General features: G+C 36.7%; 1 protein-coding gene across 10 annotated transcripts in view; it reads left to right on the top strand.

Annotated features, from left to right (window-relative positions):
* The window catches only part of lrch3 (leucine-rich repeats and calponin homology (CH) domain containing 3), a 66,448-nt gene that overhangs the window by 6,857 nt on the left and 40,572 nt on the right, over window positions 1-19,019 (top strand). For all 10 annotated transcript variants that reach the window (XR_015514589.1, XM_087292870.1, XM_087292868.1 and 7 more), the window contains exon 2: window positions 17,629-17,773. Coding sequence is in view for 9 of the 10 variants with exons in the window: in XM_087292870.1 (XP_087148996.1) it covers window positions 17,629-17,773 (145 nt within the window). In the remaining variant the exon portion in view is untranslated. The remainder of the gene's footprint in view (window positions 1-17,628; window positions 17,774-19,019) is intronic.

The raw sequence follows: 19,019 nt of genomic DNA, 5'->3' as shown, positions 1-19,019 counted from the left end.
CATCGCCAAAGAAGCTCGCCTTTACTAAGTTTACACTGAAACTGCGGCTCATAACAAAGACCGGTATTGTGCCGATGGTTAGCGCAAGAATCCTGCTCTGCATGCTCATAAATTGGGTCGGCTGACTCGCCAGCTTTTCCACTAACACAGAAAAATGAAGATCAGCTCAGACTGAACCTCTAAATTGACACAAACTGAAACCAAAACTTTTAAAGAGTGATAGAAGTGAGACTTTACTTACTTTCTTTTGTCTATTCTTTTTTGAGGTGTATATTATTTTTTATTTATTTACTGATGACTGCTTTGCAGCTTTCATCATTGAATTGAATTATTTATTATAATTTTTTGTTTGTTTTGTAGCAGAAATATTATTTATTAAATTGACATGCATATATAAACAGCAGTACAAAATAAATATTTCTTACTGCAATGCTTCATTTTTGTTTGATGCAAGCTACAATTATTTTTCATAAAGTAACAGACTTTTTATAGCAGATAACCTACATTCATGCACATTCAAGGCAGTATCATAATGAGAAATGGAATTCATTACTATTATTGTCATTTTTTATCATCACTAATATTCTATGGCCTAATTATTAGACATTCATTTTGGAATTATTGCACACAAATATTAATGTCTTTGCAGCATTAGTTAGATAGTTGTTTCTGGTTTTTGTCAGTCCTGTTCATGTTGTTTTAAAATACAATAAATCCCTTAAAAAACAATTTGCTCATTCATTTTTGGTGGGTGCTCCTAAATTTTTTCTGGTGCTCCTAAATATTTGAAGTTGGGAGCACCGGTGCTACCAAGTAAAAAAGTTAATTTCGAGCCCTGTATATATATATATATATATATATATATATATATATATATATATATATATATATATATATATATATATATATTAGGGGTGTCAAAATTAATTGTTTTTTCGGTGCACTGCGATGCAGACGCCGACAATTCTGTATCGGTTCAGTAACAATCATAACCGGTTATGTACTGACGTCATTTATCTCCTATGCGCTCTGTCGTGAGCGCCGGTATTTACAACACTCATGAGCCAACTCAGGGCTGGCCCGTGACATAAGCAGTATAGGCAAATACTAATGGCGCTGTACATCCAGTGGGGCGCCAGAAATGAGCGCGCTTAAGTTGGTTTTGTTTTCTATATTCCTGACACATTCAGTTATAGCGGCAATAACTCAAAAACATCTTTCCCTAAAAAAGATCTAAAGTGTGTTTCCTACAAAAAGACAAAGCTGGTTATGTTTCGCAGCTGTCTTTTTCTTTTTTTTTCCGCTCGACATTACTCCCACTGCTCCCTTTAAGCCCTCGCAATATACCTTAAAATTTTAAGAGGAACATTTTTGTACTTTTTAGGTACTAATATGTATCTTTTATTTATTAATATACTAATTATTATTATTAATTTATAGTATTAATACTAATTTGTACCTTTTGAAAAGGCACCACCCCAGTTACAGCTCGCGTACCTTTATTTCTGAGAGTGCATTGTAAAGAGAAGATGACTATGGAAAAACTTCAGTTTCTAAAAAATATATATTTTGGCAGTCTAAAGGAGCTAATGATGTGCCTAATTTTGCAATAGCATCTATATTTTTTCTTATGTTTAATGCAAGGGTCGCTATTACCTCTTCTTATATTTAATAAAGCCTATAGTAGGTGTTTCTCTGGGTAGCAGGATAGTATTGTGTTGCACTGTCTGAAAATAGGAAGTGGTCATCGTCGCTCAGGACTACAGCTCTGATCCTGAGCACACATGGTGTCTCTTGTCTGTGTCAATATTGATCGTCTGTGCAGTGCATGCTGGGCTCCACGAACAAATCTCTGAATTCGATCTCATTTAAAGCTGAAAAAATGTAGACCATAGGAATGAATGGAAAAAAATAAAGCATGGAAGGTTTTTGCTTCTGTAATCCCTAAAATAGTTGTATTGCTTTGCAGTGAGTTTGTTATGGTTTGCAAATGACAGATTGTGAACGCCACAGCTTTGTTTCTGCCAGATAGTCTTTTTTTTTAGCAGGGTCATTCTAGGGTGATAATAGCAGTCTAACATTGGCTTGAGATTCTGATTGAGTTGTTTATCAATTATGGCATTTTAGATGTTTTACTTTTGGTTAATTACACTTGTTTATTTAAATGTGAAATTGAATTTGCAATGGCCTGCAGTTTGATGTATTTACTGCATATTTTCAGGTTCTTAATAAGGTAGTTCACCAAAAACTCAAACCTCTACCCCCTTAATTCAATAGTAGGCTAAACACTGTATTAAATATATTATGATTTATTGCACAAAATGATCTTGTGGGCACTTTAACTTCAAAATACCACAAATAGTTATTTATTTAATATTTAAACTTTTAATTTTACTGGTAACACTTTACAATAAGGTTCATTAGTTAATGCATTTACTCACAAGAACTAATCATGAACAACACATGTACAGCATTTATTAATCATAATTGAACATTTACTGATGCATTATTAACATCCAAGTCCATGCTTGTTAACATTAATTAATGCACCGTGAGTTAACATGAACTAACAATGAACTACTGTATTTTCATTAACTAACGTTTACTAACATGAATAAATACTGTAGTAAATATTGTTCATTGTTTGCTCATGTTAATAAATGCATTAATTAACATTAACTAATGAACCTTATTGTAAAGTGTGACCATTTTACTTCATTAAAGGGGTCCTATTATGCCCCCTTTTACAAGAGCTATAAAGTCTCTCATGTCCCGAGTGTGTATATGAAGTTTGAGCTCCAAATACTCCACAAATAATGTTTAATTATTTAAATATCAACATTCCTGTTAAACACAAAAATGTTTGTTTAGTAAATTGTTAAACATGTAGACGCAACATTTTAGCAAATATTGATGACATAACATATTTTTATGTAGATCAATTGTTATTCACAATTCTTAGTATATATGACAGAAAAAGTCCAGTGTGCTGAACAAATGGCGATATTTTTTATTTATTTATTTATTTTTTGTACAGTGTGCAAGGTAAAGAGTAAACAGTTTAAAAGTAAAGAGTTTAACAGAGCCTGCGATATCTGCTAGATCTATTTTCATTTGTCAAACACTCACGTGAAAATATACTTATTTAAAGTAAATACTACAGTGCTTTTTAACTATACTGACACTTCCATAGACATTGAGATGTTGCTGAAATCTGCTAAAATGCTGCTAGAATTAATTTTATGTATGGGCGATATATATTGCTTTAACAAAAATGATTGAGGTCATGTCCATGTGTTGTGTGCAATAAGTTCAAATATTGACTATTGTGACAGGCCTAATTAAGGGCACTTTAACCAGAAACGACAGCAACAGAAACAGTTATCTCTATGAATGGTAAATAACTTGCAGCTAACCAAGTAACAGGTTTTTCTGGTAGTGTAAACATTTCTTTACGCATGAGTTGGTTCTCGAGATGTATAAATAAGAAGTCTGCACTGCTCCACCTGCAGTGAATCCTTAATATGCTTCATTGATCATGATCGTGTTGAATAATTCATCGTGAAGGAGCTTTTGTTCAGAGTGTTTGTGCATCTCTGCTGACTTGACGTAATATTTGACCTCAGATATTCTCCAGTCAGATTGCTTTGGCTGTTGTGCTGTGTGAACTGTGCCAAATGAACTGCTCTCCTGCTAAGAAGCATTGTCTTCAGAAGACTCAAGAACACTTGGATTTATTTGAACAATGATGTTTTACCATCAATGTGAAACCACTGTCAAGTCTCTCTTACCATAAAGCATGTTTTTGTTAGAATGTGATATTTTTAAAGTTGTCTAGACAGGATTTTTAGGTTATTCATCAAGGTGGCACTGTGACTCAGTGGTTAGAAGGTCACTGGTTTGAGTTCCGGCTTGGTCAGTTGGCATTTCTGTGTGGAGTTTTGTGCGTGTGCTGTCCGTGTTAGCGTAGGTTTCTCCGGGTGCTCCAGTTTCCCCCACAGTCCAAACACATGCTCTATCGGTGAATTGAATGAACTAAATTGTCCGTAGTGTATTAGTGTGTTTGTGAATAAGTGTGTTTGGGTGTTTCTCAGTACTGGGTTGCGGCTGGAAAGGCATCCGCTCCGTAAAACATATGCTGGATAAATTATTTATTAAAAATTTACTGAAAAAATCTTTAGGGCTCTATTTTGACGGTCCATGCGCAGAGCGCAAAACGCAGGGTGCAAACGCTTTCAGGGCGTGTCAGAACGCGTTTTTGCTAATTTAAGGACGGGAAAATCTGCTTTGCGCCGTGGCACATGGTCTAAAAGGGTTGAGTTTATTTTCTTAATGAGTTATAGGTGTGTTTTGAGAATAAACCAATCAGAGTCTCATCTCACATTCCCTTTAAGACCCAGCTGCGTCGCGCCATAAGTGCATTCGCTATTTACAGGACGCAAAGTAAGTCTAAGTGGAAAAGATTAGCAAACAGTTTACAGTTTTTTTAACAGAAAACTGTTAAACAGAGCATCTACTGCGTGAGAATGAGAGATAATGGATCTACTTTCACTTTCGCTCTTGGATAGGGAAACCTTTACGCACAGACATCAATTAGTCTATAAATAATTAATTTTGTTTGTTAAGCGCAAAGATTTGTTTCAAAACTATTTCTAAATTCAGTTCTAATTTCCAGCAAACAAATAAATGAACAATAATAATAAAAATGTGCTCAAAAACCTGAGTTATAACCTAAAACACATGCTGTGCCCCTTATGGTCTAAAACCTGACAGTTGGGCAAATCTAAGCTTGTTTTTAATAAAACAAATATAAATATGGATATAATAAATAATACTGCTAATAATAATAACATTATACTAAAGCAAATTGTTATGAATGAACTGAAAAAGCCTCCCGAGATGAAGAAGACATAAAAGCAGTGATTTTTCATATTTATTTAGGCTGAAAAATAATATGTTTTGTAATATTTGAATCCTTTATATTTATATCCTATAGTTATTCTTATTATATGCTATATATATCCTTAATATTTAATTTTTTTAAAATGTAAATATATTTGCTTATTGCTCTCTTGTGTGTGTTAAGCAGTGTGTAAGCGAGGCGCTACTTTGCGCCGGAGTTTAGACCGGGTTCGTTTTGGTCTAATGAAAAATCTATTATAGTTTCTCAAAATAGCAACGCGCCAGCCGTGCGACTCAGAACACCTTCCTTTTTACAACAGAACGCCTATGAGCGCACATATGAGCGCTAATGCATTTGCTATTTAAACAGCGCAGCGCAACGCCTCAAAACGACTCTTGCGCCAAGCTGAAACTACCAAAAGACTATTGCACCGCACCTTGCGCCACACTGCGCCGGGTGTATGATAGGGCCCATTATGTTTTAAATGTACATTTTTGTCTTTATTTGTTTATTTTGGATATATTTTATTGAACTATGTTGTTGTTAATAAAGTTATTATTATGTAATATGTTTTAATCTATAATACTAGTTGATTATGATGATAAAGGTCTATGTTTAATTAAGCACAAAATACTGATGTAATCAAATAATGGAAACCATTTATAAAAACAAATTAAATGTGTAAGACTGCAGAATGTCATGTCACAGAACATTTTTACAATACAAAATGCAGCACACAAGATTCATTCGTTCATTTTCTTTTCGGCTCAATCCCTTTATTAATCATAGGTCGTCACAACAGATTGAACCACCAACTTATCCAGCATATGTTTTACATAGCGGATGCCCTTTCAGCTGCAACCCAACACCATATCACACACACATACACTACGGACAATTTAGCTTATTCAATTCACCTATAGCGCATGTTATCGCTTGAAATTTACCTTTTTCTTTGTTAGCACCGGTGCTCCTAACTTCAAAAATATAGGCGCAGCAGCTAAAATTTAGTTGCACTCACCAATTATGCGCACCATTACTACAAGTTCTATATTAACAGATTTATCGCATTTGAAAGCAACACTAATCAAACCTAACAAACAAAACAAAAATCTGCATGAGCTCTCCGCTCCTGCACGCTTAAATGAGATGAACAATACTGAGATAACGATAGATGCACAGATGATAGTATAACTTATGACACCATAGTGATGATTAAATGAAGGATTAAATAACATTAAAACACCACAAGAACACTAATAAGATGTGCCATTATTTGTAACTTTTCTAAAAAAAAAATCTGTCAGTGTTATTTTCGTTATCTTGTATCCAGACCTTTACATTTTTGTGGCTGTTGCTCCCTGTCATCTGAATTGAGTGATTGACAGCTGATATTAACCAATCCATTCGCGTTCTGTTCTAGAGCAGTGACCAATCAGAAGACTTTAAATCAGGGCAAGCGTTGTAGGGTTTGTTTACTGCAGCAAGTTGATATGCCGACTGTTTTAAACCATTCCTGAGCGCTGCGTTTGGCGTTTTGTTTGGTGCAAAGATGCATTCTGCGTGAACATTTTGCAGTAATAACTGGTCGCATGACAAAAATTTTATGCACTCGCACAAATGCTCCCAAATCTATTTTTGAGGTCGCATAGATGAGATTTCGGGCGCATATGCGACTAAAACAGTCGCAATTTCGAGCCCTGCATGTGTTTGGACTATGGATGAAACCAGGGCACCCTTAGGAAACCCACGTCAACACGGGGAGAACATGCAAACTCCACACAGAAATGCCAACTGACTTAGCCGGTGCTTGAACCAGCGACCTTCTTGCTGTATGGTGATTGTGCTACCCACTGAGCCACCGTGACGCCCAGCACACAAGATGCAAAAAATAAATAATATTGTTTTTTTTTATTGGCTTATGCCATACCGAGTCTTGTAGATCCCTGTTTCAGAACAAAACAATCGATTAAAATTGTTACAATGGTTATTTTTGTTGTGGTTGGCTTTCACACGGCAAAGTTTCTAAACAGACCAAAATAGTACAAACAAGTCATGTGCAAGTAAACTCTCTTCACGTTGTTCAGAGTTTCAGGGTTTATTTTCAGAGTCTGCTCAGCTGTCACATCATTATTTTATTTTTTGATGTTGAGCAAGAAGACATAATTGAAAAGGTGTACTTTTATTTAGACACCCATCATCACCAAATATAAATCAGAGAGGTAAGACTTTCTCATACAGCCTCATTTCATAAAGTTTTGTACAAAACATTGGCTAGAATTATGTCTCATAGACTTAATAACAGCTGAACAGAGACTGCATCAGATCATGAAGTCAATGCTGATCTTTCTTTCAAGGTGTCCGTGCAGAAATGAACATAATAATAGGCCTAATGCAAAATTGAATACGATTAAAATATGGAAAAATTATTAGATGGTAATTTCGATCAATTTTCCTAACAGATAAACATTTACATTAACACTTCGTATTTTTGACATGAAATGCACATTTACAAGTTGGTATGACATCACATCCTACTCATAATTCTCTCTTCATATAGCCGTAAATGGCTATAATATAACCATTATACACCGTGATATAGCCTGGTTCGTTGAATCGTTTTGCTATCTCACTACAATCAATCCATTCCAGAGTTAGTTCCAGTCGAGCCGAGACCACTTCATTCAGGCGGTCTCGGAGCGATTCATTTGACCCGGATCCAATTGTGGGTTTCACATAAGCGAACCGCACTAACTGGGCAAACGAGACAGGTTTCAGAACAAACATCTACTCAAGTCAAGTTCCTTTTTTACTATAGAGCTTTAAGTTATACAGAGATTGTATCAAAGCCGCTTTATATGGTAAGTGTAGATCCTCTCAACAATGGTAAACATGGGAAAAATTGAGTCAAAATAAAGGTTTGCTTTAAATTTGAGAATTTTTTACTAAAAGCGATCTTAACATAAAACATGTTCATTTATTTATTTTTAATTAATCCAATTGTTTACTGTTGAATCGAATATGAATAGTCAGTAAATTAAAAGTCAGTATTATGTGAAAATATACTTTTAATACTCTACATGTTATGGTTTTAAATGATCGCTTGCAGGCAAAATGCACATTATTGTCTTGCAAATATTGTCGTAAAGAAATTAACTCTTGAGCTTGTTTTTGTATGAATATTGTATGCAATAGTTGTTTTACTTTGAAATGAACGTATGTGGACTGATTCTTTGTGAAATGTCGGAGAAACACAGTCCCCCTCAGAGTGCTGTGGTCATGTCAGTTTATTTGCAATTGTAGCACTGAAAATGTTGGAGACATCGCAATTACCTACTTTCCCACGCCATGCTTTGTTTTCGAACTGAAGCTCTGGCCTTATATAAGCAGACATGTGAAGTTCACCACAGCACAGCTCTTGATGAGCGCTTAAACACACGGTGGCTTTCTTCTGAGTCCACTTCTCAAACACATCACTGAGACGGACACACAGACCTGCTCAAGACTTTTTTTGCATGCATTTTTGGTGACTTGATGAGTTTATCCTGATGAAAATTAAGTAACCAAGGTTTTATTATTGTAAAATAACCATGGTGTGCAGAAAAACACGCGCATGTTTTTAAAATGACTTTTAACATATTGTTAAACATTATTCATTCATTATTCTCTGTCACCAAAGAGTAATGAACCACCAATTATCACACACCGGTATGCTGCAAATGTCACAATTTTAATACATATGTTTAGTTCACAGGTGTCAAACTTAGTTACAAAAGGGCCGCAGCTCTGCACAGTTTAGTTCCAACCCTAATTAAACACACCTGATCAAACTAATTGAGTCCTGCAGGCTTGTTTGAAACCTACAGGTAAGTGTGTTGGAGCAGGGTTGGAACTAAACTGTGCAGGGCTTCGGCCCTCCAGGAATTGAGTTTGACATCCCTGGTTTAGTTGATTTGATGAGAAGGCTAGTTGGTTGGTTCATTCTTTTTCTCTTGTGACCTGATTTAATAACAATATTATTATTATTATTATTATTATTATTATTAACAACAACAACAAGTTATCCAAATAATAAAAAGCAATCTATGATTTAAATTGGCATAACTGAACTACTCATAATTGACTTTAAAGTTCAAGCTAATTTTAGCATATTACTTAAATTACTTTATAGATAGATAGATAGATAGATAGATAGATAGAATATAGTATATTTTGCTGTTTTACTTCATGCATTAAACATGCATCACATTGTATATATTTTGGTTTATTTTATGTTTAAAAAAAACTTGCCTCTGACTTTCTAATACCAACAATTTATTATTTATTTTGTGTATTTTAATTTCAAATAATATTTATTTATCTGAAAATTCTATTAATCTTTTTACTATTGCGTTATTTTCTTATCATACTCAATACTCTATAAGGGTAATGCACTAGATCGACTGGAAAGTGATCATATTATTTACATGATGTTGTTTTTTTGTTGTGGCTTTAACATTTTATAGCTTTTTAGTCAAAGATTCACCTAGTCAGTGATAACATTTTGGTCAAATACATTAATAATCTTTGTACATTATATTGAATGTTGCCAAAAAACATGCTGAGAAAACGGTTTCTTTAAAATGTCCAATAAATGTCTTTTATTATGATCATAAAACTAATAACAACACTTATTTATTTGCTATTTTGTGTTTTTAATGAATGAATGAATGAATTTAAAACAATAAAAATAGTACAAATCAATTTGATCTTATATTTTTACATTTTTTTATATGACCTAACCTGACTCACCTCCCTCATAAATATCAACATTTACATTAGATTTAGTGTTGCAAAAAATTTATTTTATTTTATAAATATTTTATTTTACTTTAACTCATGTGAAAGTATCTCTAAACATCAAATACATGTCTTGTATTATGATCGTAACACAAAATCTGTTACTAATGCTATTTAAAAAAATTAATACATAATGAATGAATAAATAAATACATACATTTACCAGAACTAATAACAATAGTACAAATTAATTTGATCTTCTTTTCTTTTATTTTTTTAATAACCTGACATTACATTATATTAGGTGTTGCAAACATTTTTTTTGAAACTTTAACTCTTGGGACGCCAGCTTCAACGCTTCATTGGCTGACGCTGCTATGACGATCGCGTCAGCCCCAACTTCAGACACGCCCTGTGTGAATGGGGCGTAAGTGTCTTGTTTTTGACGTGTCATTTTTCTGTGTTCTTTATTGAAAAGTCACATGAATGCGCTTTGTGGAGCAGGAATCCTTCAAGGGATTGTGGGATTGAGCATTATTATTATTATTACAGTGAGTCTGTCTGCTGTTCTGTCGCCTCCAGGCCAGAACCGATGACTGTTGTGTACAAGCATTGAGGAAGTGAAGTCAACTGGATATTACTGTCTATATTTGACAGAGGCTACGCATGAGTCAGTCGGCTGCTCCACATTCATGAAGGAAATATAAACCAGAAACACTTAAATGTGTGTCACTCAGGCTTTGCACTGATGAAGCGCAATGATAGATGATTTATAGCATCATTTTAGTTTTTTTGAAAAGGTTCATTGCATCACAGAGATGGACAAGTGTTTGGATCCTGTTTAGACCTGGTGTAATCTGATTTTGCTTGTTTAATGGGTGTTAATAACAATGTGCATTTGTGAGTTTTGGATGATTGAGCATCTGTAAAATGTGGCTGAATCACCTTGCATTTAATAATAAGCTGCTTTATATCATAGTTTTTCAATTTGATGCATATTTTACATGATTCTTCCTCAATCTAGACTGTTATGCTAGTTTATCACAATGTGCACGTCTGCAGTATGCAAATCTTTAATGTCAAGTATGGATTTTGTTTAACAGGAGCTTGTAAATTGTAGATTAATTCAAAATTTATAAAGATCACAGAGAGATCGCCTCTTGCGCCATTCAAATGATATGTATGAAAGCATTTAGGCCTTCCTGTAAAATATAATGATGACTGAAGAAGTTGTGGTTGGTTATTTGGGATGTGGTGGCTTTCATTAAAGGTGTTTTCTGTCACTACTTGTTTAGTCTGCATTAATGCATTTTGTAAGCTGCACGGTTAAACATTGATCAAGATCTCAACAACAACACAACATAAATTATAAATGATGGTGATCTGCATATGTTTATTAATACTGGGATAATAGTTTATAATTTAAATAAATCTCTTGACGTTTATGGTAAAAATTAAAATTACCATCATGCGCACAAAAATGAAAGTTGCAGGCAGCAATTACATTATTTAACCAAAAGGTGGCGACAACCAGCCGGCAAAATTATGCGAGTATGAATAATTGCCAATGCCACAACCCGGGCTCATTGTGAAAACGTAGCCCCGCGGACGTTTCTGCGGAACACGAGATACGTCCTGGAAGGCACGTATTCGAGCGTTTTTTGTTTTCGCGGATCCGCGAGAGGCCGCTGTGCGCGCTTTTTCGCATCTCGGGAGCCTCTCGGGAGCGCGCGCCGTTCACGCCCGCGCTGTTCTCGCGCGAAAAGCTGCCGGATTGGCCGCACTGGCCGCCCCTCCTCTTCCTCCTCCTCCTCCTTCCCTAAACCCGAGCGATGGTTTGCAAAAGCCATCCAGAAAAAAAAAAAAAAAAGCAAAAGCCCTCGTCTTCGATTTCGACTGCGTTTTCGGATCCCGCCGCGTTCTTGCCCGTATTTTTCGAATTCCATTTTTCATCTTACCTGATTTCTGGAACCGCTGTTCTCCGGACTTGATCCCGTTCGTCGTCCCCGCAGCCGGCTCCTCCTCCTCCGGGACCTCTGCTCCGCCGACGCAGCGCTGTAAGGTAAGTGGACAAACTGGTTGCATCGGGAAAGCCCTCCACTCGGAGGCGAGCCGTCGGCCGGTTGACAGTTGAAAGTCGCACACCAGACGCGCACATTCGAACGCTATTTAAAATTAAACTAATCAGATGGCTCTCTGTGGCGCAGCAGAAATGTAAACAGTGTAATGAGTAGTGGCTGGGCGCCACGGACAGCCGCCGACTTGTGGTGCCGGTGTGTAGATTTCTAAAATGCATGGCGCTGCGTTGCGTGTCGCCGAGCGGCACTCCTGGTGTGCGACCTGCTTAACAGTGAATGTTTCACAGTACTGAATATTTTACAATTTATTTTTATTCAGCTGATTATATCTTCATTTGATTTTTTTTTATTTAATTGCAGGTTTCAAGTTCTGTTTGCTAAAACCAAAAGTGTCTTGCATTGCTGTTTTTGTAATAAATGGAATTTATTTATTTAATGCAAATTACTTTGTCCCCTCCTCTTTTTGGCTGATCCGTAAAATGGTTGAATCCGTCACTAAAAAAAGATAATGTGTGTATAGCTGAAAAACTCAATATTACAATGTAACTTTTTTTGCATTATCATGCAGTCCTAGTAGGGTTGCATGGTATTGGAAAAAACTGACATTTATGTTTAGCTTTTCTGTAACGCATAATGTGATCATGAATTGAATCTCACTACATGACTTGTATAGCTTTATTTGGATTCATCGTTTTATATTTCATGAGGCAGTACATCTGCATAAAATATAATAAATCAATTACAGTGCAAACACAGATAAATGCCGTAGAGCAAAGATACATATAAAACAAACAGTGCTGTTTTCTGGAAAGTTTTGGTACAGATAAAATGTAAAATACCACTGTATAGTCTTCACATGAATGCATTTAATAATTAATCTCTGTCAAATCTATAAACGTTATATTTTTTGTGCCTAAAAGATTTAAAACAGGTTGAAATGTCTGCACATTTACTGGCCGAAATTACACGAAATTATTGAAATAGGATATAATTGTTTGACGGGTGCATGGCGCAGTGGGAAGCGCTGTCGCCTCACAGCAAGAAGGTTGCTGGTTTGAGCGTCGGCTGGGTCAGTTGGCATTTCTCTGTGGAGTTTGCATGTTCTCTCTTGTTGGCGTAGGTTTCCTAAGGGTGCTCCGGTTTCCCTCACAGACAAAGACAAGCGCTGTAGGTGAATTGGGTAAGCTAAATTGGCCGTAGTGCATGAGTGTTAATGAGAGTGTATGGGTGTTGGGTTGCAGCTGGAAAGGCATCCGCTATGTTAAACATATACTGGATAATTTGGCGGTTCATTCCGCTGTGGCGACCCTAGATTAATAAAGGGACTAAGCCAAAAAAAAAAAAAAAATGAATAAATGAATTATTGTTATGAAACTTTAAAAAAGACTGATTCACAATTGCTTTTATCTATTAGGTTTAAACTTTGCAATAGGGCTGCATGATGTTGTAAGTTTAGTTTTTTTGTGTTATATATTGTGATATGAAAACGGTTTCACTAGTTGACTTTAATATTTATTTGGTAAGAATTCTAGTACAGTTATTCAAAAGTCGTATTTATTAAAATGGTACAATTCCTTACTGCCTGAATGATTTAAACTCTCTTGCGCCCCATTCACACGGGGCTTCAGCGTCAACGCTTCCCGTTCACTTTGAATGGGTGACGTCAGTCGTTGCCGAACTGCATTGTGGATCCATCGGCGCGGCTTTAGAGGCGTTGCTCGCTGTAGAAGTTTGGACTAGCTGAACTTTTTAAATGCAGATGGAAGCGTCAGCCAATCAGATTGCTATATTCAAATACACCGGCTAAACAGTGGCCTATTGCTGACTGAATTTCATTGGCTGACGCTGCTATGACAATCGCGTCAGCCCCAACGTCAGACACGCCTTCAGTCAAGCGTTGACGCTGAAGCCCTGTGTGAATGGGGCGTTGATGTGCTTAAACTGTCACAGGCCTTAAATCACATGCAAATAAAAACCTTTTGCTCCATTATTTATGCTAAAAATCTTTAATGACTCCAGAAATCTCATGTTGTGAACTGCAGCTCCTGGTCAATTATAATCCCTATTATTTGTTCTGCAACTAAAATGCTTAAGGGGGATAATAATATTGACCCTAATATATTTCTTAAAACATTGAAAACTGTGTTTATTCTAGCCGAAATAAAACAAATAAGACTTAGCCCAGAAGAAAAAATATTTTAGGAAATAGAAATACCTTGAAAATTTCCTTAACATAACTTGGGAAATACTTGAAAAAGAATAAAAAATTTAGAAGAGGGCTAATAATTGTGACTTTAGCTGTGTATTGTCTTGCTGTAGTTTTAGGTAGCACTGGTGTAGGAAGCTGACTTCACAGCCAGCAGCTCTTCCTGCCTTCTCCATCCCGGATCTCTGCACAGCTGCACAGTTACAAATATAGATCCAGTGTGGATTGGAAAGCCATCAGTACATCCACACGACACTGACAAACAACATAAACAAGCTACAGATTGACTCGATGAGCATAAAGCACTGATTGCATTGATTATGTGCAAAAAAAGCACTCATCCAGACCGATAACAGTGAGTTAAAATGCCAAAGAAAAATGTAACTTTGTCACTTTTAGCTGAGTTGCAAATATAGATCCAGTGTGGATTGGAAAGCCATCAGTACATCCACACGACACTGACAAACAACATAAACAAGCTACAGATTGACTCGATGAGCATAAAGCACTGATTGCATTGATTATGTGCAAAAAAAGCACTCATCCAGACCGATAACAGTGAGTTAAAATGCCAAAGAAAAATGTAACTTTGTCACTTTTAGCTGAGTTGCAAATATAGATCCAGTGTGGATTGGAAAGCCATCAGTACATCCACACGACACTGACAAACAACATAAACAAGCTACAGATTGACTCGATGAGCATAAAGCACTGATTGCATTGATTATGTGCAAAAAAAGCACTCATCCAGACCGATAACAGTGAGTTAAAATGCCAAAGAAAAATGTAACTTTGTCACTTTTAGCTGAGTTGCAAATATAGATCCAGTGTGGATTGGAAAGCCATCAGTACATCCACACGACACTGACAAACAGCATATATACAGTACAGATCGACTCTGAGCATAAAGCACTGATAACATTGATTATGTGCAATAAAAAACATCAGGGGCCACTTGTATCAACAAAAACTTTGCGTATACCAGGTTTCACGCTCGCATTTGGATTGACTTAAGATGAAACTAACGTGATTGAGCGTTGGTTCATGTCAACTTCATGTCTGGCGTACATGTATTTCTTGTGTGTGTCTGTTTTTTTCTATTGGCGACTCCTAGAGGCAATTATGTTAAACTGCACACTACAAAGTATCGCATCATGTGAAAAACATTGCTATAAATTTATAATTGATAAAATGGGTTAAATTACAATTTTTTTAACCAATTATGTTATTTAGAACATATAAAAGCATTTGCAAATGTATACAACCCTTGGTCTATGGCAATGGCAGTGTTGGCCTTGTTAGAGGACATTGTGAATGGTCGAATCCGAAGGCTCCAAGGTGGCAGGGTGTGCAATGTGTGGCTTCTTGGTGAGTGATGTATTTAAAGATATTATTCCAGCTCAGTTTTTTTATTATTTTTTTTATTGAGAGTAATTAAGTAACTGCATATCAGGAGACTGCTGTTACACATTAAAGACGTGGCTGTTAACTCCCCTCAACTACCCCCAAACTGATCAAGAGCGCAGATACAATGATGCCCATTTTCGCACGCGCTCAGTTGTAGAGTGGGCAATTGAACAGCTGAAATGCTGGTGTCGCTGCCCTGGTAAGACCGGAGTGGTGCTGCTATACCGCCCTAACAAGTGTGCCTCTAATACATCTGTGTCTCCCACAGACACCGATACTACTCCAGACAGTAAAGTGTCACCCACAATTAAGGCAACTCTCTCCTCAAAGGGTGTTAGTTCAGCATCCTCTGTGCCCCTGCCTGTTCGGTCCACACTTTGACGTTGCGCCGCTGTTCTCCTCTTAACCTGGACCTTTAAATCGGACCAAATCTTTTTTAATTCACTCACAGTGCGATGTTCAGACGATATTTTTTTGTTATTAATTTCGGAGAACAAACTTGCAAATAACACATTTTTTCTCCGGTCTACCTCCGATAGGAGCACCTCCAATTCACATTCTGTGAAGTTTCTCTACTAGCTTGCTTTCGCCACTGCTTTTTCGTTTGGTTTTGCCAAAGTAGATTCATTACCATATTTATCAGGGGGAGGAGGCATGGAGGGGGTTTGCAATCGTGCATGTGCGCTCAGCTTTACATTAAATTGGATGTACAAAGAGAATATGCGTGGGATTCTGCGTATGCAGGGTTTCATACATCTGATTTTTTTACTGCGTACGCACATTTACAGCTTTGTGCGTATGCAATGTTTTAGTATGAATTCAATGCAAGAGGCCCTAGACCTCCAGACCGGTCAGATTATAGTGAGTTAAAATGGCAAAAAATGTAACTTTGTCACTTTTAGCTGTCAGTCTTTTGGTATTAATAATTAATATGAAACCTGATTAGTAATAGCCAAACCAGCTATAACAAACCTGCCGTGTAGCTAAAATACAAACACGCACTCAAATAATCACAGCTGCTGAGTTGTCTGAGTTTTCAGTGAAATCTTCAGCATCTGATGCCTCTCTGATGTCGCTCTGCTATTATTAGGCTCTGAATGTGGTGTGATGTTGAAGCGAGTGTTGAGCTGCACTGAGGATACTGGCCTCTTTCATATAAGCCAGAACTGAAAAATCAACACTTATCTTGTTCTTAGTCTGCCAGCTATTTTTGGTGGTCATGGGGTCTTACGTGTGTGTGTGTGTGTGTGTGTGTGTGTGTGTGTGTGTGTGTGTGTGTGTGAGTGAGACACAAATCTGTATAATGACACGGGTATTACAAAAAGGAGGTGAAATATGAGGACATTAGTGACGTCCTCATTTGTCAAAATGCTTATAAATCCCACAGGATGTGTTTAATCAGAGTAAGGCAGTCTCCTGTGATGGTTGGGTTTAGGAGTGGGGTGAGGGCAATACGATATATGGTTTGGACAGCATAAAATGAATGGAAACCTATGTAATGTCCCCACTTTTCACAAAAACAAATGTATTTGTGCGCGTGCGTGTGTCCTCTATGGTGAAGTCTGTGTGTTCCTGCAAATATCAAGAGTTACTTGTATTTCTGTTGGTACCAAGGTAACAGCATTGTCAATATCAGCTCGATTGTCAACTCTGCTGCATGTACAGACATACAGAGAATCAAAATTATGTCAGTCTCAGACACAATTGGTGCTTACAGATAGCAAAAACACCACAAGAGCAATGTAAATATACAAATAAATGCAAATAGTTTCAGTAAAATTGAAGAGAAAAATACTACACTATAAATAAGGGCACATAGCAGATAGAGTGCAAATAAATGAAGAGTTCAGTACAGTCAGAGTTTGACTCTTAAAGTGACTGAGCTCATTTTTTACAGTATGTTGAAATGGTATGATTTAGTTAATGTCAAATACATTAGCTCACCAATATTCAAAGATAGTAAATGACGACAGAATTTGTTTATTTAATGTAATATTTTATTTTCGCAAAAATGATTATCCCTTCGAGCTTCTAGTTCTCACCCTTTAAAGTCTATAACCAGTATTTTGTCTAATTCTGATCTAGAGGGTTTTCTGATACTGTGCACATCAAACACACTTTTACATGAGTGAAACTAAACACAGGTGTGCAGCACGTCTCTCCTGCCAGACATGCGTTTCTCATTGTCTTTTTCTCCATCTCTCTTTCTCTCTGTCACTTTCTCTCTCTTTTATCTGTTTTCCATCTCTTCTCAGATCTGTCTCGAAACAGGTTGACGGAGCTGCCAGTGGAGGTTTGCATGTTCGTGTCGCTGGAGAATCTGAACCTGTACCAGAACTGTCTGCGTTCACTACCAGAAAGTCTGATCAACCTGCAGTCGCTCACCTACCTGAACCTCAGGTCATACAAACATAACATTCAGAACAGAACACTACACAACATAAGCTGCGTCCCAAATGGCACACTATACACTATGCACTCATGCACTATGTACTTATGCACTTACACACTCAACAGGATAGTACATGTATGTAGTGGCGTCCCAAATGGCACACTAATGTTTTTTTACTAAGCGGAAATTCAAACCGTTTCCCTGATGACGTTTGACGGCGCCAAATCAGTGAAATAAACGACCGAATTATCAAATATTACCTGCCGTGAGTGTTGCCGCATTCACCATCGGGAGGCGCTATAATCACTCTCGTAGAAGAATTTTGTTCTCACCATCCAAAATAAATAAAGTTATTCAACATGTGCGTCCGATAGCTCCGCCTCTTCCGCTACGTAAGCAAACCTGCGGTCGTTGAGTGCATGAAGTGTCCATCATTACACACTTCATTTTAGCAGCTGAATGAGTGCATCATCCGGGTAATTAAAGTGCACTTATTATTTTTAGAGTTTTCAGTGTGAACTACTTACACTATTTATACTACAAAATGGCGTAGAATAGTGCATAAGTATGCGATTTGGGACGCAGCTATAATCTGTGGTTATTTGGGGTGTATATATACATATATATATAGGTCGCATTAGACTTTTTTTTTTGTCCGTCATTTAGACGGAGAAGGTTGTAAAAGTTCTGTTAGAACGTATTACTGCCCATCATTTAATTTGCATATTTTTTTATATCGCTTTTTTTCATTCATATTTTAATCTTGAACTTGCATGATGAGCATATAGACTAAATTATTAATTTATTTTATTCGAAATGTGAACAAACTCTAACTCTAATTAATTGTTCAACAATTGTATGTTTTTTTTTTTCGCACTGACAGAAGATTGAATTAAAACTCGACCATTTGTGCCTAAACACACGCAGACATAAACAATAAAATATGTTACAAAATATAATTCAGACTAAAATAAAAACATAACTTAAAAATATAACTTCAGATGATGTTCTGTAGGCCTAACTGCCTTAATTAAAAGTGATAAGAAGTTTGCAGGATTCTCTGAATGTGGGATTTACCGATCCTGCAAGCTCTCGTTTCACCGAGAAAAATTCATCAGCACGCGCTCTTTCTGCAACAACCGCGCGGCTGCACCCCTCTGGATGTCGTAGTGCTCACAAATGCGCTCCAAAGCACCCCACCTCCTTGATGCCGACAAAACAAGACAATTGCTAATTAATATGGGCAATCGCCAT

The sequence above is a fragment of the Danio rerio genome, chromosome 18 (assembly GCF_052040795.2).
Source record: "Danio rerio strain M-AB ecotype USA chromosome 18, GRCz13ab, whole genome shotgun sequence".
In the NCBI taxonomy this organism is placed as follows: Eukaryota; Metazoa; Chordata; class Actinopteri; order Cypriniformes; family Danionidae; genus Danio; species Danio rerio.
The sequence above is the reverse complement of the archived record's forward strand: the minus strand, read 5'-3'. Positions and strand labels throughout refer to the sequence as shown.